This window comes from Stegostoma tigrinum, chromosome 26, assembly GCF_030684315.1.
Source record: "Stegostoma tigrinum isolate sSteTig4 chromosome 26, sSteTig4.hap1, whole genome shotgun sequence".
In the NCBI taxonomy this organism is placed as follows: domain Eukaryota; kingdom Metazoa; phylum Chordata; class Chondrichthyes; order Orectolobiformes; family Stegostomatidae; genus Stegostoma; species Stegostoma tigrinum.
In genome coordinates this window covers 47863039-47888442 of record NC_081379.1, presented here as the reverse complement: position 1 = coordinate 47888442, position 25404 = coordinate 47863039, and the positions used below count along the sequence as shown (strand labels likewise).

General features: G+C 44.4%; 1 protein-coding gene across 1 annotated transcript; it reads left to right on the top strand.

Annotated features, from left to right (window-relative positions):
* Positions 1–3116: 3116 nt before the first annotated feature.
* LOC125463959 (glutathione S-transferase theta-1-like) lies at positions 3117–24198 on the top strand. Its single transcript, XM_048555783.2, has 5 exons — positions 3117–3448; positions 9200–9287; positions 15727–15877; positions 19763–19939; positions 23895–24198. Exons 1-5 carry the CDS (start codon positions 3337–3339, stop codon positions 24096–24098), a joined length of 732 nt encoding a protein of 243 aa, XP_048411740.1. The 5' UTR covers positions 3117–3336; the 3' UTR covers positions 24099–24198.
* The last annotated feature ends 1206 nt before the right edge of the window (positions 24199–25404 follow it).

The following is a 25404-nucleotide window of genomic DNA, read 5'->3' as shown; positions in this document are numbered from 1 at the left end:
TGGTTGTGATTTATGGTTCCTGGTCAGAAATCAAATTGCTTTGGAGAGTTTTCTTCCAACTCCTTCCATCTGCTCAGTTGTCTCCAACTCGATTCACAAACTTTGATTGGGTGATTCGAGAGTGTTCAAGGTGCACTTAGGCAGTTTCTCCTCAATGTTCTGTCAATATACCTGCTCTCTCTAACTGTCTCTGATATCTCTGGTACCGAATCATAAATCCCTGTTTTTGCTGGAGCTAGTTTATTCTGTGCATCGTGGTCTTACTACCAGTCATTAATTGAAAGAACTGTTTTCCCAGCTAAAAATAATATTGCTGTAAGAGGGGAGCCTGAATGCAAAGCAAAGTGATCACAAACTTTGTCTCAAAGGACATTCTTGATTGCATCTTTTTTCCTTAAATGTGCAGGGGCCTTCCCTTCCCAGCTGACTTCAATCTTCCCTCCCCACCCCCTGCCTTTTGCAGTCCTTCAATCGAGGTGCAGCCAAAATGAACATCCCAGTAAGTTTCCACCCTCCCCCACCTCCCACCACCCCCCTTCTCTCTCTCTCTCTCTCTGTGAGAAAGAAAGCATTTTTTCTCTGGTTCCCATGGTCTCTCAGGGACTAGGGAGGCAGCGATAGCTTTTCCTGCTGAACATTTTGAGTAACAATATTGTTGCATTCCACTGTTAAAATGATTTGTCAAATTCTGCCGTGTGAGAAATCCAGTTCTTCAATTCCTGTAGAAATTGCATTAAAACATCCCAGATCCTTCAATAAGAAAGACATCCCAGATGTCTTTCTTATTTACACATGTTGTTTTGCAAGCATGGATGCTGTTATAATCAGACAAATTTTCTTCACATAGACATTGTTGAAATTAGCATGGCTGTTATGCACTTTAGTACAAATGTGTACACAGTGCAGATGTTTTTACAGTAACACCATTATTATGCATATACTAGAATTGACACTGGGCATACTAAGCTTCGAGAAGTATAATATTTTGCTGGATATGAATGTATTGTTAAGTTCCCATCTTTGGTGATGAGGTGTGGTTATCTTTATCTAGAAAGCATTTATCCCTGTAATGATGAGGAAAATATTTGCTTTATCCTCATGTTTTTTAATAAAACAATAACTTTAGTCCCCAATTATGCCAGCCCTCTTTGTTAGGCCCAAATTCCCTCATCTTCCCCAAATTCATCTTCAGTAACTTTTCAGTTACTGAAACACGGTGCCTCAGTGGTTAGCACTGCTACCTCACATCACCCAGGGACCCGAGTTCGGTTCCACCCTCGGGTGACTGCCTGCGTGGAGTTTGCTCATTCTTCCCGTGTCTGCATGGGTTTCCTCCCACGGTCCAAAGATATGCAGGTTAGGTGGATTGACCATGGGAAATTTCCCATAATGTTCGGGGATGTGTAGATTAGGTGGGTTATAGTGCGGTGGGATGCTCTGTGGGTTGATTTGGTGTGGATTTGTTGGCTGAAGGGTCTGTTTCGACACCGTAGAGATTCTATGCTGACCTATTATGTACATGTGCATGTGGAGTAATCTTTCAAATCACTCAGGCTTCAACATATTCAACTTTAGGCATTCCAACTTTTTAATGAAATGTTAATTTAGTAACCAATCAACTCCAATCAGAAAGTCGGCAAGTCTGGCAGCATCTGTGGAGAGAAAGCAGATTTAATGTTTCAGCACCAATAAGCTTTCTTCAGAACTCCACAAATGAAACCAGACCTGCAGGGTTTCTTCAGCAATTTCTGTTTTTGTTTCAGATTTCTGGCATCAACAGTTCTTGTTACCACTTCCCTAACTACTTGCTTTATTAACAGAAGACCCTCTGTTTAAATAAAACTTTTGAATACATACAAGCAACGTTTGGATACTTCCAAATTCCATAGAGTCACTCCGCTAAAATTTGCCAACATGTGTCATAAAGATGCCTGCCAATTTCTCTTTGTATTAAACATTGCTGGGTTTGCTTTAAGATAAATGCAATCTATGTTCAGCAATTCAGTCCAAACTGAGCAATACCATGCCCTTGATGCATCATGCCACCCATAACCCACATCTCCACATCTTCCCGATGTATGACCCACTGCTTTCAGTGGTTTTCAAAACATTTCCATGAGAAGCAGGTGGGAGAAGGGAGATGGAACATCCACTCGGCACTTCTGGCTGAAAATTGTGAATATTTCAACCTTATCTTACACCGATGTGCTGGGCTCTTCTATCATTGAGGATGGGGATATTTATGGAGCTTTGTCCTCCAGTGAGTTGTTTAATTGTCCACCACCATTCACGGCAGGATGTGGCAGGACTGCAGAGCTTAGATCTGATCCGTTGGTTGTGGGATTGCTCAGCTGTGTCTATCACTTGCTGCTTTCATTGTTTGGTGTGCAAGTAGTCCTGTTTGGTGGCTTTACCAGGTTTATACCTCATATTCAGGTATGCCTGGTGCTGTTCCTGACACATCCTCCTGCACTCTGTATTGTGCCAATAGCAATAACTTAACAACTTATATCTAACAATAGAACAACATACAACATCACCCTCTTACTCCCGCAAAGCCTGTGATGGGAGCATCATGAAACAAGCTGCAGAAAGGAATGTTAGATCAGCTGTCCAAAAAGTAGGTTCAACAGGTAGGTTTTAAGGAGCACTTTAAAGGAAGGGAGTGAGGCACAGAATTGGGGAGGTGTAAGAAGGGAATTCCAGAAACTGGGGCCTATAAACAACTGAAATAGGGCCACAAATGGTAGAACCATTAAAATCAATGATGCGCATGAGGACAGAACTAGAGCAGCCCAAATCTCTCAGTTCAGGGTTAGCGATCAAACATGAATGAGCTGTCTGCCTCATTCAAGGGGCACACAGGTATCAGCAGTGCGTCTCTGTTAAGCACAAGTTACATTCTCTAGCTGACTTACAGTCACAGGAGACATCAGTTAGTGTTTAATTTATGGGGTAATTCTTTAACTGGAGAGCTGCAGCTGTGTCTTCCGTCTGGTTGGAACAGATTCCTGGCACTTAGAATTCTGCGCACAGTTCTGTACAGTTTAAAAATCTTGGAACACGAGTGGAAACAATAAATAATCAGATGGCATATTTTTAAGAAATGTGATCACATTTCCTCATCCTGTGTATACTGTTTGGTTTTGGCAAGTCATAGCGAGATTTGTTGTTTTTCACTTTGGAGCAGGAATGTGCTTCCAATCACTTGATCTTTAGTCACTCCTCTACTACGTGTCTGTGGGAACTGGGGGAGGGATTGACTTGACATCAGGCAAAGGCTGAGCTTCTGGTTCCTCAGGTCCTGTTATTTCTGCAAACTCGAGAGGGAACGCCATGGGCCTGGAGCTGTATTTGGATCTGCACTCGCAGCCCTGCAGAGCTGTCTACATTTTCACCAAGAAGAATAACATTGCGTTTGAGTTTAAGCTGGTCAGTCTGTCGAAAGGTAAGGTTCAGTAGAATGTCAGAGTCCAGTACATTACAGCCTCATGAACATTTTCTGCAATTTGAGCTTTTACACTTGCTCCTTTTCCTACCTCTTCCCTTCCCATATTCTGTCTCTGACATCTTGCTCCCTTCCTCTCCTAATGTCTCTCCTGTCTCCTCTTCCCTTTATGTCCTCCTCCCTACCAACTCCCACCTTCCTCCTTTGGTTTCCTTCTCCTCTTCCCTCTCCTCCCTCCTAGTCTCCTCTTTTTCTTCTCTATCCTTTCTCTCCCCCAGCTCTTTACTCCCTCCCAATCTCTTTCTTCTCCCTCACCTCTTCTCTCCTTTCTCCTCCCTATGCCACCTCTATCCCTCCACTGTCTTCTTTTGCTGTTCCCTTTTCTTCACCTTTCTTCATCTCTCATCTCTCCTCTTCCATCTCTCCTATCCTGTTCCTGCTGCCCTCTCCCTCTCTTGTTTCCCATTTGTTGTGCTGTTATCCCCTAAGCCCTTGACCTGATACACGTGGAATCATTCCACAAAGTGTCATATCTGATCAACAGAATGTTCTGCTTTTGCAACTAAAACAAGATGTTGCTGGAAAAGCTCAGCAGGTCTGGCAGCATCTGTGAAGAAAAAAGTCTGAGTTAACGTTTCGGGTCCTTCCTCACAATTCAGAACAGGACATAAGTTCTGTTTTGCATTGGCTTTGTTTCTTGTCAGTGATTGACTGGGTAAAAGGGGCCATGAGTGTTGACAGATGCTTTGATATCCTGCTGTGTGCTCGAATGAAAATGATAAGTGTAGGGTGGATGAGCAAACTGACCGTGGCACTGTGGTGTGAGGACCATTTAGGTGGTGGGCTGTGGAAAAATATGTGATTTCGGTCGAATGGGGTATATTCGGGGAGATGCAGTTGTATCTGGGAGTTGCACGGTTTCTTTCACCACTGTCCAGTTCTAAAGTGAACACAGCACCTCTCAGCTGAAGCATGACCTGCAGTGGGAGGTGAGAAACCAGTTGTTGTGGCTCATACAATGGTAGAACTAGGGTAGCGTTGTAAAACACAGAGACCTCAGTGTTCAGGTACACAAAGTTTGCATCATATGTAGACAGGACGGTTAAGAAGGCGTTTAGCACACTTGCCTTCATTGCTCAAACATTTTGTGTATAGGAGTCGGGACATCATGTTGAGGCTGTGTAGGGCATTGGTGAGGCCTCTTCTGGAGTACTGTATCCAATTCTGGTCACCCTGTTGTAGGAAATATACTCTTCAGCCGGAGAGGGTTCAGAAAATATTCCTCAGGATGTTGCCGGGAATGGAGGGTTTGAGTTACAGGGGGAGGCTGGATAGCCTGGGACTTTTATCACTGGTGTGCAGGAGATTGAGAGGTGACCTTATAGAAGGTTTATAAACTCATGAGGAGTACAGGTAAGGTGGGTGTCTCATCCCTAGGGTGGGGGGATTTCAAGACTTGTGGGGGTATTTTAGATGAGAGGAGAAAGATTTAAAAAGACACAAGGGGCAACTTTTTTACTCAGACAGAGACTTGTGTGTGGAATGAAATTCCAGACGAAGTGGTGGATACAGGCACAATGATAATGTTTATAAGACATTTGGATAAGTACTTGATTAAGAAATGTTTGGAGGGATATGTGCTAGGACCAGGCAGGTGGGGCAACTTTTGTTTGGCATGATGGTTGGCATGGACCGAAGGGTGCGTTTCCATGCTCTGTAACTCTATAACTAAGATTGAGGATCTATCAAAGAGTTTGAGGAGTTAGGATCCAAGCTGAAAAGCAAAACTTCAAATATAAGATGACCTGATTATGTATTAGAGCAAAATGGTCCTCACACAAGCAAACCAAGCCCCTGATGTAACAATGTGTGGAGCTGGATGAACACAAAAGGCCAAGCAGCATCTTAGGAGCACAAAAGCTTTTGTGCTCCTAAGATGCTGCTTGGCCTGCTGTGTTCATCCAGCTCCACACTTTGTTATCTGGGATTCCCCAGCATCTGCAGTTCCCATTATCTCTGGTACAAGCCCCTGATGTCACTGGTGACTGTGTGATTGGCATCACTAAGCTGGAACTGGGGATCCTCCCCAACACAGACAGCAGAGTAGTCCCCCTCTCACTCGCCTGTCCCACTGCCTGGACCCCTCCAGTGCTGGGGCTACTTCTGCATCTCATTGCTGTGTGCTCACCACAACTCTGTCACTGTTGTCCCCCACCCACTCATTTCTCCACCACGTCCCCTCAAACACTCACCTTGCTCGTGCCCCTCCCTCCACATACTCTCCCTCACCCATCTGCTTGATAAAATACTCCCTGGGGTTTGCGCAGATGGGGCCAGTGACATTACTGAGGCACGACACTGTATTCCTGTGTGTGCAGTTACTCCCCCTGATGCTGGCATTCACAGGAAAGGTGGCTAATGCAATATCCCTATTTGCTGCCACAGCAAGGCACTGATTGGCACAGGGATAAACTAGGAATAACATACATGGCTGACAGAGTGTTTTGAGAGGCCAGGTGTTTCATTGCACGTGTCACCGTCACCTGGCTACTGAGGATAAAATGGAGTGCCTTCCACTGGGACAAACTTCACCATAAGGCATTCTGAGGCCGGTTTCCCAGGATATCAAATAGTCAGGGATTAGTTAGGGTTGCAAACTAGTGAAGGAGATGAAAGGATTCAAGAAATTGGAGAGCAGTAAGAGTAATGGAGCAGACTGTTGGGTAAAAGTTGACAGAACAGATCCGGAAGGGGCAGAGTGAGGAACAAACATTAATGACTAAGGTGGCGTCAGGGAAATTAATGAAGAGTCAAACATAAAGTGCAAGGTATTCACATGAAATTAGATGAACTGATAGAAGTTAATAAATTTGATCTAATTGCCTTAAGGCAGTCTGGTTAGCAAGTGACCAAAGTTGGATCTAAATATTCCAGGATTTTGTTTTTTATTCTTTCAAAGATGAGGCCATCACAGGCTGGCCATTTATTGCCATCCCTGCTTGCCCTGGAGGTGGTGGTGATGAACTGCCTTCTTGAACTGCTACCTGTCTATCTGTTCAAGGATTGTTGACTTTAGAGAGTAGAAAAGGTGGTGGTTGATGGAATAGGGATGGTGGGGAGGGTAGCTATGTTAAAGAGTGGGATGAAGGGAAAATCAAGGAGAATCAGTCTGGATGGGGCTAAGACAGAGCAAGGGGTTTTGTGAGAGTGGTTTAAAGCCATTCCCCCAAACAGTATTTATATTGTAAAAAAGAATTTAGGTCAAGAAATTACAGGGGCACACAGTAAAGGTCATAGCACAATCAAGGGATACTTTAATCTTCATAACAACCGGCAAATCAAACTTGTGGTAAACATGTAGAAGATGAGTTCAAGCAATGTATACACGATAGCTTTTCAGATCAGAAAATTGAGGAATCAAATGGGAAACAGGTTGTTTTGGATGTCATATTGTGCAATGAGAAAGAATTCATTAATAACCTCATGGAAAAAGGGTCTTCCTGAAAGAGTGACAATAAAAGTAGAGATTACACATCAAGTTCGAAAGTGATTTTGTAAACTCCAAAACTAGGATCTTAAACCTGGACAAAGCCAACATGGGCATGAGGGCAAGTTAGCTTAGGCAGATTGGGAATTTACATTAAAGGAGCTGATAATAAAAGCAAAATATTGCAGATTTGGAAATCTAAAATAAAAACAAAGTGGTGGAAATTCTTACCATTCCAGCTGTGAATGAGAATTATATTTTATTGGAAATGTTAACTCCTGCAGGATGCGCTCAGTGTTTCCAGCCCTGCCTGTCTACATTTTCTATTTAACCTATTTTTCTGATCAATCAGGGATGTTATTACACACCTCTGGAGTGGGTGGGGATTTGAACCTGGGACCTCCCAGTCCAGTAGTAGGGACATTACCACTGTTCCACAAGAGGTCCCTTTTTGCATTGCGTATCAAAATAAACTCAACCATCTTAAGCTGTTTCATCGATGACCTTCCCTCCATCATAAGGTAAGAAACGGAGATGTTCACTGATGATTGCATAGTGTTCAGCACTATTCGTGACTCCTCAGGTACTGAAGCAGTCCATGTTCAAATGCAACAAGATCTGGACAAGTGGCAAGTGTCCTTCGCGTGACACAAATGCTACACTATGACCGTCACCAACAAGAGATAATCTAACCACTTCCCCTTGACATTCAATGGTGTTACCATCACTGAATCCCCCACTAGTAATGTCCTGGGGATTACAATTGACCAGAAGCTCAACTGGACTCACCACAAACACAGTGGCTACAACAGCAGGTCAGAAGCTAGGAATTCTGTGGCGAGTAACTCACCTCCTGACTCCCCAAAGCCTGTCCACCAACTACAAGGTGCAAGTCGGGAATGTGATGAAATACTTCCCACTTGCCTGGATGAGTATGGCTCCAACAACAATCAATAAGTTTGAATCCATCCAGGACAAAGCAGCCCATTTTTTGGCATCACATCCACAAATATTCCCTCCCTCCACCACTAATGCTCAGTAGCAGCAGTGTGTACTATCTACAAGATGCACTGCAGAAATTCACCAAAGATCCTCAGAAAGCACCTTCCAAACCCATGACCACTACCATCTAGAAGGACAGCTGTTCAATTTAGGAAAATGAACTTGAGCCTAGCAAAGCTGAACAAGTGAAGTTGTATAGAGAAGCGTTTGCAGGTTTTTGGTGCCTCATCGTCGGACTTGAATTTCAAATTTCGCCCTCAAAGTGCAACTTGTCATTCTCGGCCAGGGGGGTTGGTGGGGTACCCGGAGATTTTCGGGAACACGCTTTTTAGAACAAAATGGCGTCACGGAAGTTGTAGTGGAGAATAAGGAAATGGCACGAACTTTAAGAAAATTCCTTGCATTAATCTTCACGGTAGATAACAACACTGTAAACCATTCTAAAAATATGGGCACACGAAGGACCCTTCAAGAACGAGAAAGCTGAAGAAATATTCTCAGTTAAAAAATAGTTTCGCCACCTTTCTAGGTGACTTTGTCAGTGGACCCTCTGAGTACAATAACCGCTTCACTGGGGGCTCCACTGATGATGTTAGCTAGCATGGTGATGAAACATCTGAACAAGAACAAGCCAGTTTGGTGAGCAAGTCAACAAGCTCAGCCACAACCCGAGCTACAGATCTTTGCCAAAACTTTAAATGAATCTGTTGGTTTTAGAAGGTTTTTCTCCAGTTGGGAAGATAAGGGAACCAGTGAATGCTGATTTAGATTTTCAATGTCTGCACTTTAACTATTTATAATCCATTTCATTGGTTTGGATGAGTGAGTTGAATGTGTACAGTTACTGATGATATTGTATTAGGTAGGAAATTTAGCTGGAGTGCTTTGAAGGACTATGCTGGGGAAGGTGAAAGACTGAGGCAAATGGAATGCAATGTTGAAGAGTTCTTTTGAAAGTTATAGAATAAGTGCTTGGAGGGTCTTTCCCCTGGCTTGGGGGTTTTGTGTCAGAATGAATGATTAGTCATCTATCAGGTGAGGAGAAATTTCTGGGATTTTCTACACCAGAGAGCTATGGTTATTCAACCATTGAATATATCAAGCACAAAGCTCAATAAGTTTTTGAGAATTTGAGGGCAGGGGAAAGTGTGAGAAGGTGGAGTGGATGTGGCAGACCAGCTATGATTTTATTAAAGGGTAGAGGAGGCTCGAGAATGGTGTACCATCTGCACCTGTTTCTTATGGTCTCATGTTGTCTGCAGGTCAGCAGTTCAGTGAGGAGTTTGGCAAAGTGAATCCCCTCAGACTGGTGCCAGCTCTAAAGGATGGAGACTTCACCATGGGAGAGAGGTGAGGACATGCTCCTGAGTTCAGCTGCTCTGACTGAGGTGAGGGCTTTGTGGCCAATGGGAGAAAGAATTATTTTGTTAAATTATTGTACCACAGAAACAGAGGGCATGAAGATCATAAAAACATAATAAGCAGGAGCAGGAGGATGCCATGTACACTTTCAGCCTGCTTTGACATTCAGTAATATCATGGCAGATCTGATTCTGGCCGGAAAGCCACTTTCCTTCCTCATCTTGATAACCTTTGACTCTTTGTGGGTTGAAATACTGTCTAATTCAGTTCTAAATGTATGTAGTGACCCAACCTCCACCGATATCTGCAGGAGGCCATTCGGAAGAATAATCACCTGGGGGAGACAACATTCCAACTGAACTATGCCCCCTAGTTCTCGATTTCCACACGAAGGGAAAGGCTATGTCAGCATTTCCCCAGTCAAGGCCACTCAGAATTTAATGTTTTACTATACAATTGCCTCACTCTTCTAAATACCAATGATTACAGGCATATCTTTCCTCCCAAGATAACACCTTCGCTTCCAGAAAGCAACATAGTGAACAGTTTTCAAACTGGTTGCATTCAGATCAAACCAAAAATGCTGCAGATGCTGGTAACCTGAAATAAAAGCAGGAAGTGTTGGAGCAATTCCGGTCTGGCAGCACCTGTGGAGAGAGTAACAGGGTTAATGTTGTGAGACCTGCGTGACTCTTCTTCGAACCTTCAGCATCTTTATCGCGTTTGATGAGGGGTGGGAAGGTTTGAGCCATAGGGAGAGGCTGAATAGGCTGGGGCTATTTTCCCTGGAGTGTCGGAGGCTGAGGGGATGACCTCAGTGAGGCCTTTTTCCCAGGGTAGGGGAGCCCTAGGTTTACAGTGAGAGGGGAAAGATGTAAAAGGGACCTAAGGGGTAACTTTTTCACACACAGAGGGTGTTGCGTGTGTGGAATGCCTTGCCAGAGGAAGTGGTGGAGGCTGGTACAGTTTTACATTTAAAAGATATCTGGGTGGGTACATGAATAGGAAGGGTTTAGAGGGATATGGGCCAAGTGCTGGCAAATGGGACTAGATTAATTTAGGATATCTGGTCAGCATGGACATGTTGGACTGATGGGTCTGTTTCCATGCTGTAAATCTCCATGACTATGACCCAGCCTCCTCTGCTGCTTGGGGAAGGAATTTCCACAGATCCATGCTCCTCTGAGTGAACTAAATACCCTAATCTCCATCTTAAACATCCATTTTTAATTGGTGTACCATAATTCTATCCTCTCTGGTGAGCTACGCTTCCTCCAATTGTTTCAGCCACAATATGGACCTCCACGTTCTGTGTACAGGAGCTGCTTCTGATGTCTGTGCCTGTGATGACTGTGCCTGTGATATGGCTTAGAGGGAACATTACACACAAGGCAAAGCATCCCTCTTGTTAAATCACCTCAGAGTCATAGAGGTTTACAGCATGGAGATGAGCCCTTCAGCCCAACTTTCCCATGCTGCCCAGCTTTCACAATCAATCTAGTCCCATTTGCCTGCATTTGGCCCATATCCCTCCATACCCATCCCATCCATGTACCTGTCCAAGTGTTTCTTAAATAACAAAATTTTACACACTCCCACCATTACCTCTGGCAGACCATTCCGGACAGTCTGAGTGAAAGAAATTGCTCCCCTGGACTGTTTTATATTGCTCCCCTCTAACATTAAACTTGTGCCCTCTAGTTTTAGACTCCCCTACCATGGGGAGAAACTGTTGGCTAAATACTCATGTTTCTCGTGATTTTATAGACCTTTATCAGGTCACTCCTTGGTCTCTTATGTTCCAGGGAAAATGTCCCAGCCTATCCAACCTCTCCTAATAACTCAAATCTTCCAGTTCAGGTAGGGCTCCAGCAAATCTTTTCTAGTTTAATAATATCCTTTCTATAGTTGAGTGACTAGAACTACATACAGTACTCCTAACGTGGCCTCACCAACATCCTACCAATAGAATCACCTCTCACTTCTAAACTACAGCGAACGTAGCCAAACTTGCCCAAATGGTGCGTATAAGATAATCCCTTCATCCCAGAAATCAGATGAGCGAACCATTTCTGAATGATCTCTCCAATACCACAAGGTTCCCTTGGCTCTGAAGTGGACTGTCTGTTAAAGGTCCAACACAACTAATGCAGAATTCGAATCTTTGCCAAAAGCAAAGTGAAAGCTTTTCGCAGCCTTGAAATTGTTTGCAGTAAGCCAAGAGCCTTGAGACAAGCTGAAATACACACAAATATTGAATCCATCTGAAAAAAATATGCTTACACAACAAAAGTCAATTGCCAAAGCAAGAGAGATTTCTTTAGCTATGTGGACATTGAGGTCAGGCCTGGCTATCAGCAGCCAAGCAGAAGGTAGGGGTCTTACATAACATCTTCTCAAAACAGAGATGAGAGCAAAACAACGATCTATATATGATTTTGGGTATAATCTTAGGATGTAATTTGCTTGTGTATTCTACACTTTGGAGGGCTCAAAGCCTCCAACCCCAGCAACATTGTTGTTAATCTTTGCTTGCAGTCTTTTAAGTTTCATAACATCTTTCCTATGATGGAATTGAACGCAGTATTCCATAAGTGGCTTAACCAGTGTCCTGTACAACTGCAACATGACCCTCCCAGCTCATAAACCCAATGCGCTGACCAATAAAGGCATGCATACAAAATGTCTTCTTCACCATCCTGTCAACCTGTGACGTGACTTTCAAGGAACCATGACCCTGCAATCTAAGGTCCCTTTGTTCGGCAGCACTCCCCAGGACCTTGTCCTGATTTCCCTTTCCAAAATGCAGCACCTCACATTTATCTAAACTAAACTCCATCTGGCCCTCCTCAGCCCAAGGAGGAACAGGAGTAAACCATTCACCCATCAATTCAATGTAATCATGGTTGATCTAAGATATCTCCGTTTAGTCTGAATACTCCTTGGAAGTGAGGGCATTTTACTTTAGGACAAGTCTGTAGCGAATAGTGTTGACAGAGCTCCTATAATGATATAACATCATTCCTGGTTGAGGATTGAGATTAACAATAGGTTCATTTGGATATATTTACCTTGCTGGGAGGGTTGAGATAGCAGAAGCATATGTTCATCCTGACCAGGGAGCTGAAGCCCTGCGGTGGGATTTGAACCCAGACTATCTTTCAGATGCAAGTGTCTGATCCAAATATAGAATTCTGAAGTACAGGGGGATTTAAATGTCTTTGTACATGAAATATAGAAGTTAGCACACTGATACTAGTGATACAATCTAGGCCCAAACATGTACAGCATCTTCTTCAATGACCTTCAGAAGAACACAAGAAATAGGAACAGGAGGAGGCCATTCAGCCCATCAAGCCTGACCTACCATTTGGTACAATCATGGTTGATCTCATCTTGACCTCAACTGCACTTTCCTGCCTGCTCTCCATAACTGTTCAACCCGTTACTAATAAACCTCAAATTTACTTGTTGTCCTAGCATCCCTCACACACAAGGTTAGTGAATTCCACAGATTCACAACTCTTTCGAAATGAGTAATTTCTCTGTAAGAAATGGTCTTTCATCGCAAGGTCAGAAGTGAGGATTTTGCTAATGATTGCACAACGTTCAACACCATTCAGGACTCTTGGATAGATAGTGAAAGAAGTCCATGTCCAAATACAACAAGACCTGGACAGTTATCCACGTTTGGGCTGGAAAGCGGTGAGAAACATTCATGCCTGGCATATGCTAACCAATGGCCATCTTCAATACGAGACAATGTAACCACAACCCTTTGACATACAATGAACATAGAACAGAACAGGAACGGGCCCTTCAGACCACCATGTTTGTAACGACCGTGATCCCATTGTAATCCAATCCCATCTGCCTATGCATGGTCAGTATTCCTCCAGTCCCTGCCTAGTCATGTGAAAAAATGCGTCTTATTGTATCTGCTTCCACCACCTCCCCTGGCACCTATCACCTCTGCATAAAAAGATTGCCTTGCACATCTCCTGTAAACTTTGCCCCTCTCACTTTAAACCTATGCCCCCCCCCCCAAGAATTTGACATTTCACCCTGGGAAAGAGATTCTGACTAGCCACCCAATCTGTGCCTGTCATCATTTTATAAACTTCTGTCAGATTGCGCCCTCAGCCTCGATACTCTAGCAAAAACAATCCAAGTTTGACTAATCTGTCCTTATAGTTCATACACTCCAGTCCTGGCAATGTCCTGGTAAACGTCTTTTCCAACCCCTCCAAAGCCTGCATATCCTTCCTATAGTGTGGGAAGCAGAGCTGCACACAATATTCCAAATGTGACCAAACTGAAGTCTTATACAGCTGCAACATTTATACTCAACGCACAAATCAATGAAGGGAAGCCTGCTGCACATCTTTTTTTTAACCACCTTATCCACTTATGTTACCACTTTCAGGGAACTATGGACTTGCATCACAAGATCCCTCAGTATAGCAATGCTCCTAAAGGTCCTGCTATTTACTGTATATTTTCTTCTTGCGTCTGACTTCCCAAAAAGCTTCATCTCAAATTTTGCTGGATTAAACTCCATCTGCCATTCCTCCACCCAACTTTGCAACTGGCCTATATCCTACTGTATCACTACACACAACTCCAAACTCCACCAATGTTCTCAGCATCTGCAAACTTATACTCAGGCCGCCCACTTTCTCATCCAAATCATTTGTGTATAAATTACAAGCAATACACAGGTCGCAGCACTGATCCTTGTGGAACACCACTAGGCACAGAGGTCCAGTCAGAAAAACACCCCTCTACATCTACAATCTGTCTTCTATGACCAAGACTACCTTCTAATGAAGGGTCCAGACCCGAAACATCAACTTTGCTGCTCCTCTGATGCTGCTTGGCCTGCTGTGTTCATCCAGCTCTACACCTTGTTACCTCAGACTCCAGCATCAGCAGCTCCTACTGTCTCTTCTGTATTCTATGAGTTCAACATCACCATATCCCCCCATTATCAACATCCTGGGGTTTACCATTGACCAGAAACTCAACTGGACTCACCATATTAACACAGTGGCTACAAGAGCAGGTTAGAAGCTGGGAATACTGCAGCGAGTAACACACCTCCTGACTCCCCAAAGCCTGTCCATCATCTACGAGACACAAGTCAGGAGAGTGATAGAATATTCTCCAATTGCCTGGATGAGTGCAGCCCCAACAACACTCAAGAAATTTGACACCATCCAGAACAAAGCAGCCTGCTTTAATGGCACACATCCACAAACATCCCACTTCCTCCACCACTGATGCTCAGTAGCAGCAGTGTGTACTATCTACAAGATGCTGTGCAGAAATTCACCAAGAATCGTCAGAAAGCACCTTCCAAGCCTATAATCACTTCCATCCAACAGCATTTTGGGTCTACCTACCTGCACATGGACTGCAGTGGTTGAATAAGGCAGTTTACCACCACCTTCTTAAGGGCAACTAGGGATGGGCATTAATGCCGTCCCAGCCAGTGATGCCCACGTCACATGGATGAATAAAAAAGACAAATTGGGCAAGTCAATAGCATATTGGTACTTTTTGCAAGAGTATCACTGTATAAAAGTAGGAAATGTCATGTTATAACTATCTAGGGTATTAGTGAGACCGCATTTGGAATACTGCGTCTACATTCAGCTGAAGGGGCTGACCCCTGATGAAAGATTTCAGCATGTTGGGCCTGTACTTATTAACGTTTGGAAGAGCAGAGGTGATCTTACTGAGACATGTCAGACTCTGAGGTGGTGAGACAAGGTTAATGCACTGAGGTGGTTTCCCCCTTTCTGGGGAACCTAGAACTAGGGGGCACATCTTCAAACCGGTGTAACCATGCAAGGTGGAGATGAGTTTCTCAGAGGGTTGTTAATCTTTGGAATGTCGTCCCAGGCAGTGGTGGAGACTGGGTCCCTGAATAAATCCAAGGCTTAGACAAAGGGAGCAGGTTATATAGGTAGCAGGCAGGGAAATGGAGTTATATTCACACCGATGTCAGCCTTGGTCTTACTGACTGGTGCTGTAGGCTGGGGGAACTGAATGCTTTCCTGCTCCTGTTTCTAATTCTTCTGATTTTAAGGGACTCATCTGAGAATAGGGAATATTAAGGAGCAACTTAAGAGAAGTGTTAAATACTAGAGGGAAGAGGTATAGAGAACAGGATGTGACATGTGGGTTGAGCTTTACGGGATTGAAAACACACAGAAATCCTGAGGAAAAACCCAAACAGACACCTCAGGGTGGGATCCATCTGCAGCCTGAACTCTGAGGTGCAGCTTTAGAGCTGAATGAGCAGAATGAGAGTGGGTGGACAGGGGCACTGAGCAGGAGTAGAGAGTGATGCTGGAGCAGGGAGTGACCCTGACAGACAGTGACGATGATAACAGGCCGTCTCTCTGCTTCTGTCCTGAAGTGTGGCGATTCTGAAGTACCTGGCGTGTAAATACAAGACCCCCGACCACTGGTACCCGGCTGACCTCCAGAGGCGCGCTCGTGTGGATGAATATCTGGCCTGGCAGCACACGACCATTCGATATCATGGATCCAGGCTTTTCATGTTCAGGGTAACAACACCAGTTCTCTTGCTTCATTTCTTGGACAGGATCGATTTAGTCAGCATCCACAAAGAAGTTATTCCCCACACTCCTTTATTCCTCAGACTTCCCTGCCCTCACTGACATTTCACGAATTTCTTTGCCCGGCCAGATATGGCAGTGCCGTCAGCTGCTGAGACTCTAATCTCTCAAATCCCTTCTCTAAACATCTCCACAACCCTCTCTCCCTCTCCTTCCTCAACATAGTCCCTGAATTCTCCCTGCTTATCCCAAAGCCTGAGGTGGGGAAGGAAGCTGAAGGAGGCGCCTATTGATGGTGGTGCCATTTATTGGCAGGGCAGGCAGGGGTGGTCTTTCAGGAAGAGGCCATTTACCAGAGGGGGACATTGCAGCAAGGGCTTTCGTTACAGGAAAAGGCATTGGATTTAGGAGATGGTCATTGGGAAATAGGGAATTTGGTTAGAGGGAAGAGCTATTCACCTGAGAGAGGATTTGTTTATTGGAAGGTGGTAGGTGAGCTTCCACTCACTGGAGCAGCAGTTGTTTATTGAGGACAGCAGATAATGTTTATTGGGGAAATGTTGGTGTTTATCAGAGAGGATGTTTATTGGGGATTACAGGGTGTTATTTATTGGGGATTACAGTGGGATGTCTATGGGGAGGGAGATGATGGGGTAATCTTTATTGGGTTTACAGGCTGTTATCCACAGCTTATAGGCTCTGAGGCTGTGCTGTCAGGTCCTAATCTCTCCTACTAATGGAATCATCTTCCCAACATCTACTCAGTCCAGGCATTCGGTATTCTGTAAGTTTCAATTCAATTCACCTCTCATGCTTCTAAACTCCAATGAGTATAGACCCAGAGTCCTCAAACATTCCTCATATGTTAAGCTTTCCATTCCTGGGACCATTTTCCTGAGATACAGGGCCCAAAACTGCACACAATACTCCAAATGTGGCCTGACTAGGGCTTTATAAAGCCTCAGTAGCACATCGCTGCTTTTATATTCAAGTCCTCTCAAAATAAATGCCAACATTGCATTTACCTTCCTGACAACCAACTCAACCTGCAAATTTACCTTGAGAGAATCCTGGACTAGAACTCCCAAGTCTCTTTGCACTTCAGAATTCTGAGTTTTCTCCCTATTTAGAAAATAATCCATGCTTTTATTCTTCTCACCAAAGTGCATGACCTCACACTTCCCCACGTTGTACTCCATCTGCCACTTCTTTGCCCACTCTCCTAACCTGTCCAAATCCTTCTGCAGTCTCCCTACCTCCTCAATACTACCAGTCCCTCCACCTATCTTCGTATTGTCTGCAAACTTAGCCAAAATGCCCACAGTTGCTTCATCTAGACCATTAATGTATAAAGTGAAAAGTTGTGGTCCCAACACTGACCCTTGTGGAACATCACTTGTCCCTGGTTGCTATCCTGAGAAAGACCCTTTCATCCCCACTCTCTGCTTTCTGCCAGACAGCACATCTTCTAGCCATGCTAGCATCTTGTCTCTAACACCATGGGCCCTTATCTTACACAGCAGCTTCCTGTACGACAGCTTGTCAAAGGCCTTCTTGAAGTCCAGGTAAATAACATCCATCGGTTCTCCTTGGTCTATCCTGCTTGTTACTCCCTCAAAGAATTCTAGCAGATTTGTCAGGCATGACATCCCCTTGATGAGACCATGCTGACTTTGCTCTATTTCACTATACACTTGCAAATATTCAGAAATCTTATCCTTTACAATGGACTCCAAAATCTTACCCACGACTGGGGTTTGGCTAATCAGCCTATAACTTTTCATCTTTTGTCTTACTCCCTTTTTAAACAGGGGTGTCAAATTAGCAATTTCCCAGTCCTCTGGGACCCTCCCTGACTCTAGTGATTCCCAAAAGATCACCATTAACATTTCCACTATCTCTTCAGCTATGTCCTTTAGAACTGTGGGGTGGAGTCCATCTGGTCCAGATGATTTATCCACCTTCAGGCCAATCAGTTTAACGAGCACCTTTTCATTGGTGATGGCCACCATACTCAGCTCTGCCTCCTGACTCTCTTGAATTTTTGGGAGATTACTCATGTCATCCACCCTGAAGACTGACATGAAGTCATTATTCAGTTGCTCAGTCATTTCCTTGTTCCCAATTCCCATCTTTCCAGAGTCATTTTCCAGTGGCCAAATGTCTACTTTTGCCTTGCTTTTGCCCTTTATATATCTAAAGAAACACTTGCAGTTTTATTACTGCCTAGCTTACCCTCATATTTAATCTTCTCCCTCCCTATTTCTTTTTTTTGTTGCCCTCTGTTGGCCTTTGTAAGCTTCCCAATCCTCTGGTTTCCCACTGCCCTTTGCCACAGTCTGTGCTTCCTCTTTTACTTTTATACTATCCCTGACTTCCATAGTCAGCCAGGGTTGCCTCATCATCCCTGTACCATGCTTCTTTATCCCAAGGATGAATTTTTGCTGTGTCTCCTGAATTACTCCCAGAAACTCCTGCCACTGCTATTCTACTGTCTTTCCTGCTAGGATCCTCTTCCTGTCAATTCTGCCCTGTTCCTCCATCATACCTCTGTAGTCTCCTTTGTTCAGCTGTAATATGTTTATTGGGGGTTACTGGGCGGTGTTTATTGGGGATGAAGAGGGGATATTTAATGGGCATTACAGGAGGATTTTTGTTGTGGATGACGTATGGATGTTTATTGGGGATGACGAGGGAATGTTTATGAGGGATGTTGTGGGGATGTTTGTTTGGGATGTTGTGGAATGTTTATTTGGGATAACAGAGCAATGTTCATTGGGGATGATGAGAGGATGTTCCTTGGGAATTACAGGGGTATGTTTATTAGGGAGGATGGGAGAATATTTATTGGGGATGATGAAAGAATGTTTAATGTGGTTGGGGAGATTATTGGAGATTACAGGCGGATGTATGTTGGAGATTACAGGGGGATGCACATTGGGGACTACAAGGGAATGTTTATTGGGGACTACAGGGGGATGCACATTGGGGACTACAGGGGGATGCACTTTGGGGACAATGAAGGGATGTTTACTGGGAACGAGGAGGAGATATTTATTAGGGATGACAAGGAAGGTTTAATGGGAATGACAACGGGATGTTTACAGGTGATTTCAGGGGGATGTTTATCGGGGGTGACAGGGGGATGTCTAATAGAGATGATGAGATGCGTATTGCAGATTACGGGGTATGTGTATTGGGGGTGACGGAGACATGTTTTTTGGGGATTACAGGGGCTGTTTAATAGATGATGAGAAGTTTATTGGAGATGTTGGGTGAATGTTTATTCAGGATGATGAGAGGGTGGTTGGCACAACATCGTGGGCTGAAGGGCCTGTTCTGTGCTGTACTGTTCTATGTTCTATGTTCTATTGATGTATCTGCTCAACTATAAGTTTACAGGTAGTTCTGCTATAACGCGTGTGTCATTAATGTGAATTGGCTGTAAATCGATTGACGAATAGTGGACACTGAATGGATAATGCGAACTTTCTCCTGTACAGTTATAGCGGTTTTCTATAACAATTTTCTACAGTGATTTTCTCTAGCATGAGTTTCTATAGTGCAAGATCATGCAAAAGTACAATTATCACATTCTAGGAGAACTACCTGTACAATAAAATTCTTGTACAACTCAGAAGGTCTTATGTTGCCTAATTAAAAACGTGGCTATCAGTTTGTAAAATGGATAGATTTGTTTAGCATTTATGTTTGCACAGACACTGACAAAATGTAAGTGAGACAGAAGCTTGCCTGAACACAATTCCAATGTTTGAGTTCAGTCCTTGCTCTGTCCATGATCCCCAGGCCAGTAGATGACCTCCTGTGAGTTACCCTCTGCCTGGTGACCTCTCCTCATGTGTTTGCCCCTAGAGCCTGTTGCCAGTTTTAACTGGGCAGCCAATGCCCAAGGACAGAATGGACGAGGCAGTAGAGGATCTGCAAACATCCATCCAGATCCTTGAGGACAAGTTTCTGCAGGACAGACCGTACATCGCAGGACAGGAAGTATCCCTGGCTGACCTGGTCGCTCTCGTCGAGCTGATGCAGGTGAGAGAATTGGAACTGGGCTCGATGGCACCTTCCAATGGATAGAGTGATCTCCGGGTTCCACAAATTGGGTTGGATGGACTCAGGTGGAATTCCGAGAAATTGAATTGGAAAATGCGCCTCACAAACTGTTGCTTTCCTTTTCATTAGCTCCAAAATGTTGTTTAAATGACAATTAGTCACATTTGGGTCATATGATCAGACTTTGAGGTGCTATGGAATAATTTACAAATTGAGAACATGGAACTAATACTCTCTGGATTACTCTTTATCAAGACTAGAAATAGGAAGAGATAGAGGGTCAGTATCTGATTGGAAGCACTGTACAAGAGGGATGACTACAGATTCAAGGAGGTGGCCACCTTGTACAAATAGAACAGTTGGGAGTCATGCCTTGCTGTAGGAAGTTGGTTGTAGCTGCTGGAGGTCAGTCATCTCAGCCCCAGACCATCTCTGCAGGAGCTCCTCAGGGCAGTGTCCTAGCCCAACCATCTTCAGCTGCTTCATCAATGACCTTCCCTCCATCATAAGGCCAGAAGTGGAGATGTTCGCCAATGGTTGCACAATGTTCAGCGCTATTTGTGACTCCTCAGATACTGAAGCAGTCCATATCCAGGTTTGGGCTGACAAGTGGCAAGTGGCTAAGTGCCATACAAATGCCAGGCAATGACCATCACCAATAAGAAGCAATCTAACCTTCACCCCAGGAAATTTAATGCTGTCACCATCACTATATCCCCTACTATCAACATTCAGGAGGTTACTATTGACATCCTGCCTCCCCAAAGCCTGCTCACCACCAACAAGGCACAAGTCAGGAGTGTGATGGAATACTCCCCACTTGCCTGGATGGGTGCAGCCCCAACAACATTCAAGAAGCTTGACACCATCCGGGGCAAAGCAGCCGCTTGATTGGCACCACACCCTCAAACATCCCTCTCCCTCCACCACCGGCGCTCAGTAGCAGCAGTGTGTACTATCTACAAGATGCTCTGCAGAAACTCACCAAAGTTCCTCAGACAGCACCTTCCAAACCCACAGCCACTTCCATTTAAAAGGACAAGGGGCAACAGATACCTCGGAACACCATCCACCTGCGAGTTCCCCTCCAAGACACTCACCATCCTGATTTGAGAATATGTTGTTGTTCCTTCACTGTTGCTGGGTCAAAATCCTGGAATTCCCTCCCTACGGGCATTGCAGGAGGACTGCAGCAGTTCAAGAGGGCAGCTCACCACCAACTTCTCAAGGGGCAACTAGGGACGGGCAAGAAATGCTGGCTATCCAGGGATACCCACATCCCACAAATGAATAAAAAAATCCAAGAGTGTAAGGTGGGCATAAAGGAGTGAGTATTTGGGGCAAATCTAGACAAAGGAGTAATGCCATATACGATAACAGCAGGATAAAAAGAACAATGAGGATTAGGAATGCCAGTTAGAATGAATATATGTAAACCATTGGATAAGGTTGGCAAATGACACAGTTAACTGGGGCAGTGAGATTCAGGGCATTAACAACACTGTATAGAATAGTAGTAATGATAGGGGAGTCTTCAGTTAGTGGAACAAACAGGCATTATATCTGTGTTCCAGTCAATAAGTTCAAGGCAGAGATTGATAGATTTCTTGTTACTCATACCATCAGGGGATAATGGGGCATTGTAGCAACGCAGTGGTGAGGTATGTGATCAGCTGTGATCTAGAATGACAGAGCAGACTTCACAGCTTGAATACCTTATTCCTGCTCCTATGTTCCCATGTTTTCTGTGGCTGTCGATATGGCTCCAGGATTGTCTGTAGCTTTCACTATTGCTATGCTCGAGGGTACAATGGAGCATGAACAGCCAGAGGTAATGGCCCACGTTGGTACCAACGACCTCGGTAGAAAGGGGGATGAGGTCCTGAAAACAGGCCAGAGATTACAAAGCAGGATCTCGAAAGGAATAATATAAATAGTTCCCCAAGTATAAGACGCTCACAAGGATAAGAATGGGAGAATCGAAGAATTGAACATGTAGGAGGGATAGCAGCAAATTTCTGGACTTTGGGGCCAATTCTGGGGCCCAGTGGTACCTATCTAAGATGGACAGGCTGCATCATTGCAGAACTAGGGTTAATGTCCTCCCAGAGGGATTTACTGGTATGATTAGAGAGGGTTTGAAGGGGAGTGGAAACCTGAGTGAAACCAAACTGCAATTTGAGGCAAGCCAAACTGGTGAAAAGAGGTAGAAAAATAGTTATTAATAGGTCATTAAATAGGATCAGAATTGTGAATAATATTGAAAAGGCAGAATTAAAGGTATGTTATCTGAATGCACTTCGCAATCACAAGCTTAATGATTTGAAGGCACAAATTGAGGTGATCAGGCAAAGATAGTGTGACTTAGGGTGGGAACTGAATATCCAAGGATAATTGTTTACCACGCACCAATGTGCTGGTAGTGTTAGGCATGTTATAAATCAGTAAATTACAGATGCAATATAACATTGTTTACATATAGACTGGGTAAACATAATCAGCTCTAACACGAGGGAGGATGAATTCTTGGATTGGATAAGAGATGGGTTTCTGGATAGTTTATTGATGAACCAATTAGGATTGGGCTGTTTCGGTTTTAGAGTAATGTAACAAGAAAGGGCTAATTCATTTCCTTGCTGTTAAAGGAGTGTGTTGAAAGATAGTGACCTTAAGTCCACATTAAGCTTCAATGTAATAGAAACCAAAAGATCTGCGGACGCTGTAAATCAGGAACAAAAACAGAAATTGTGGAAAAGCTCAGCAAGTCTGGCAGCATCTGTGAAGGAAAAATCAGGGTTAATGTTTTGGGTAGCAGTGACCCTTCGTCAGACTCTTTCTGTTCCGATCCGAAATGTTAACTCTGATTTTTTTCTTCACAGAGGCTACCAGACCTGCTGAGCTTTTCCAGCAATTTCTGTTTTGTTCAATGTAATTGAGTTTGTTCTGAAGCTAGGGTCTTAAATTTGAACAGAGGAAGTTGTAAAGTTGTGAGGGGCACATGAGTGTGGCGGATTGGAAAATGCATGAAAACATTGACTGTTTGCTAGGAGTGGTTAGTTTTTAACAACATATCGCATGGTCTACAACAGAAATACATTCCTAAAAGGCACACGCATCCAAAGGGAACAGTAAATCAATAAATAGTGAAGGTTACAATAGACCAAAAGAAAGCAGTTAAGGATATAAGAAAAAAAGTGATAAGCCTGAAGATTGGGAGCAATTTAGAAACCAATAAAGAAGAACTAATAAACTGACATAGAAAGGGAAAAAAAATATTAATGCAAACTGGCGAGAAATATGGAGACTGATTGATTGTTTAAGCTCCTTTAGGAATATGAAAGGGGAGAAGTTACCTGGGACAAATATAGGCCCATTGCAGGTATCATGGAGGTCTAAAGGTAAACGTGCTCTAGTCCTGGCAGACCAAAGGGCTGCTGTCTCACTAGAGGGAGATGACTGGTGGTGTTTTAACCATGGGTCAGGTCAGGGGAGAGGCCTAGAAGAAGAGTCCTTCACAGTAATCTTAGCTAGGGTGGAAATTGAATCCACGCTGTTGGCATCTCTCTACACTGCCAACCAGCCATCCAGCCAATCAGCACTGGAGAAGGAGTGTAAGTGAATCACTGTTGAAGCAGATTAAGTGACAGGAATGACAATAGCAGGGTCCACTAGTTCAAACCCCCGCCCATTCTTCTATACCCTGCGAGTCCTTTATGTTTTCACATATATTACACTGGGCACTGGCTGCCAACATGAAAGGGGACCCGGTGGCCAATCCATTTCAGCTTTGGCCGCTGATTAAATTGGGAATCTGTCACTCTCTAATCTCTCATTCCCACTTACATTCTCACTTACGTTCCTGTCTATCTGTCTCCCTCTTCTCCCTCAGCCTAGTCTTCAGTTTTCTATTTTGTTTCTTATCCTTTCCCTACAGCCCATAGGAACTGGACTCGATCCCCTGGAAGGTCGGCCTAAACTCATCGAATGGCGCGAGCGGGTCAAGTGTGCCGTGGGCAAGGAGCTATTTGATGAGGCCCACGAGGAGATGATGAAGTGTATGGAAGTGATAAACGCTATGGATCGTCACTCTCCTGCAATGCAGCAGTTTGTAAAACAACTGCAGAAGAAATTCAAATGAAGGAGTTAGCGAGTCTCAATGTCTCTGATGCTGACTGCAGCTTGGCTAATGCCCTCCATTATCCCCTGCAATCCAATAAACCGCCAGAAACAATGAAAAATTAGGCTCCAGTGTTTTGCAGATTTGCCTTTACTTCACACTTTTCTCATCATTATTTCTCCCTTGGTCTGATAATGCCAACAAACATGTGAGTAATCTGAGTTAATTATCTACACAGGCACTTCAGTTTTGCAAGGGGGTCTTGAACAGAAGATTGAGAGGTGACCTGATTGAAACATACAATATTCTTCGAGGACGTGACAGGGGAACCCGGGAATCAGGAGCAGGAGTAGGTAATTCTGCCCTTTGAGCTCACTCTGCCATTTGACGTGATCTTATTCTGGCCTCAACTCCCACTTTCCATACTGCTCCTGCTCCCCAGGGCCCTTTATCCTGCTTTTCATCAGAAAGGTATCTGTTTCTTTCTTGAATCTGTCGATTGATTCTGTGTCCAGTTCTCTCAGAGAGGGGAGTGAATCCACGCAGTTCTCCCCTGCAGAGGATTATTGAGTCTTGGTCGTTTAGTATAATCGAGGCTGAGATGGATTGTTCCTGAGGCTGTAGCAGTGGAACACCCTCACTTACAGTTCGTTCCACTGCATTCCTTGCGCGTTCATGGCTTTTGCTATACAAATGCAAACTGTTGGCACAGCTGCCCTCCTCTGGTTGGAGGCGCAGTGGAATTTTGCATGTGGAAGGCATCCTTCGTCATGGACCAGGTAGCATCTGGTACAATGTGGTGGCCCACAGTTCTCCCCAAAGGGAGAATAGCTGAGGGTGTCGTGGTTATTGCCAGGAGAGGTTGGTGGGGGGTGTGGGGGTGGGGGTGCTGTGAGCGGGGATGGAGAGTGATATTCACCAGGCCGATGCTCAGAGCGTGCTCACACCAACTGTATGTTGATGCGAGTGGAGTCTGTGCCATTTCCCTGTCACATATGAGGCTTCACAGTGTCGTGTGTATACAGTGGATACACCACTGGAAATCCCACTGTCCCAGCTACCGCCCCGCCCTCCCGCTTCTCTCTGGTATGGTGGGAGCTAAGTGATATTTACTTTCCTGCACCTCTACACCTCCCTGATACAGCCCCTGGGCAGTCAACTGTACAGTGTTGGCTCTGTCCCTGCATGTGTATAGCTGTGGGTACCAGTGATCCTGGCAACACTGGCAGCGTGGGTCAGCACATAGTCAATAACTACAATCCAGCTCAACCTCTAACAGTTTGCACATGACCCCTGACTGAGGTAGTCAGGCAATGGTGCCCTGAAG

Excerpts from the sequence above, each read along its gene's own strand:
- LOC125463959 (XM_048555783.2), top strand. The coding sequence starts at position 3,337 with ATGGGCCTGGAGCTGTATTTGGATCTGCACTCGCAGCCCTGCAGAGCT. Across the intron at positions 9,288-15,726 it reads GACTTCACCATGGGAGAGAG|TGTGGCGATTCTGAAGTACC; the intron begins GTGAGGACATGC and ends TCTGTCCTGAAG. Across the intron at positions 19,940-23,894 it reads CTCTCGTCGAGCTGATGCAG|CCCATAGGAACTGGACTCGA; the intron begins GTGAGAGAATTG and ends CTTTCCCTACAG.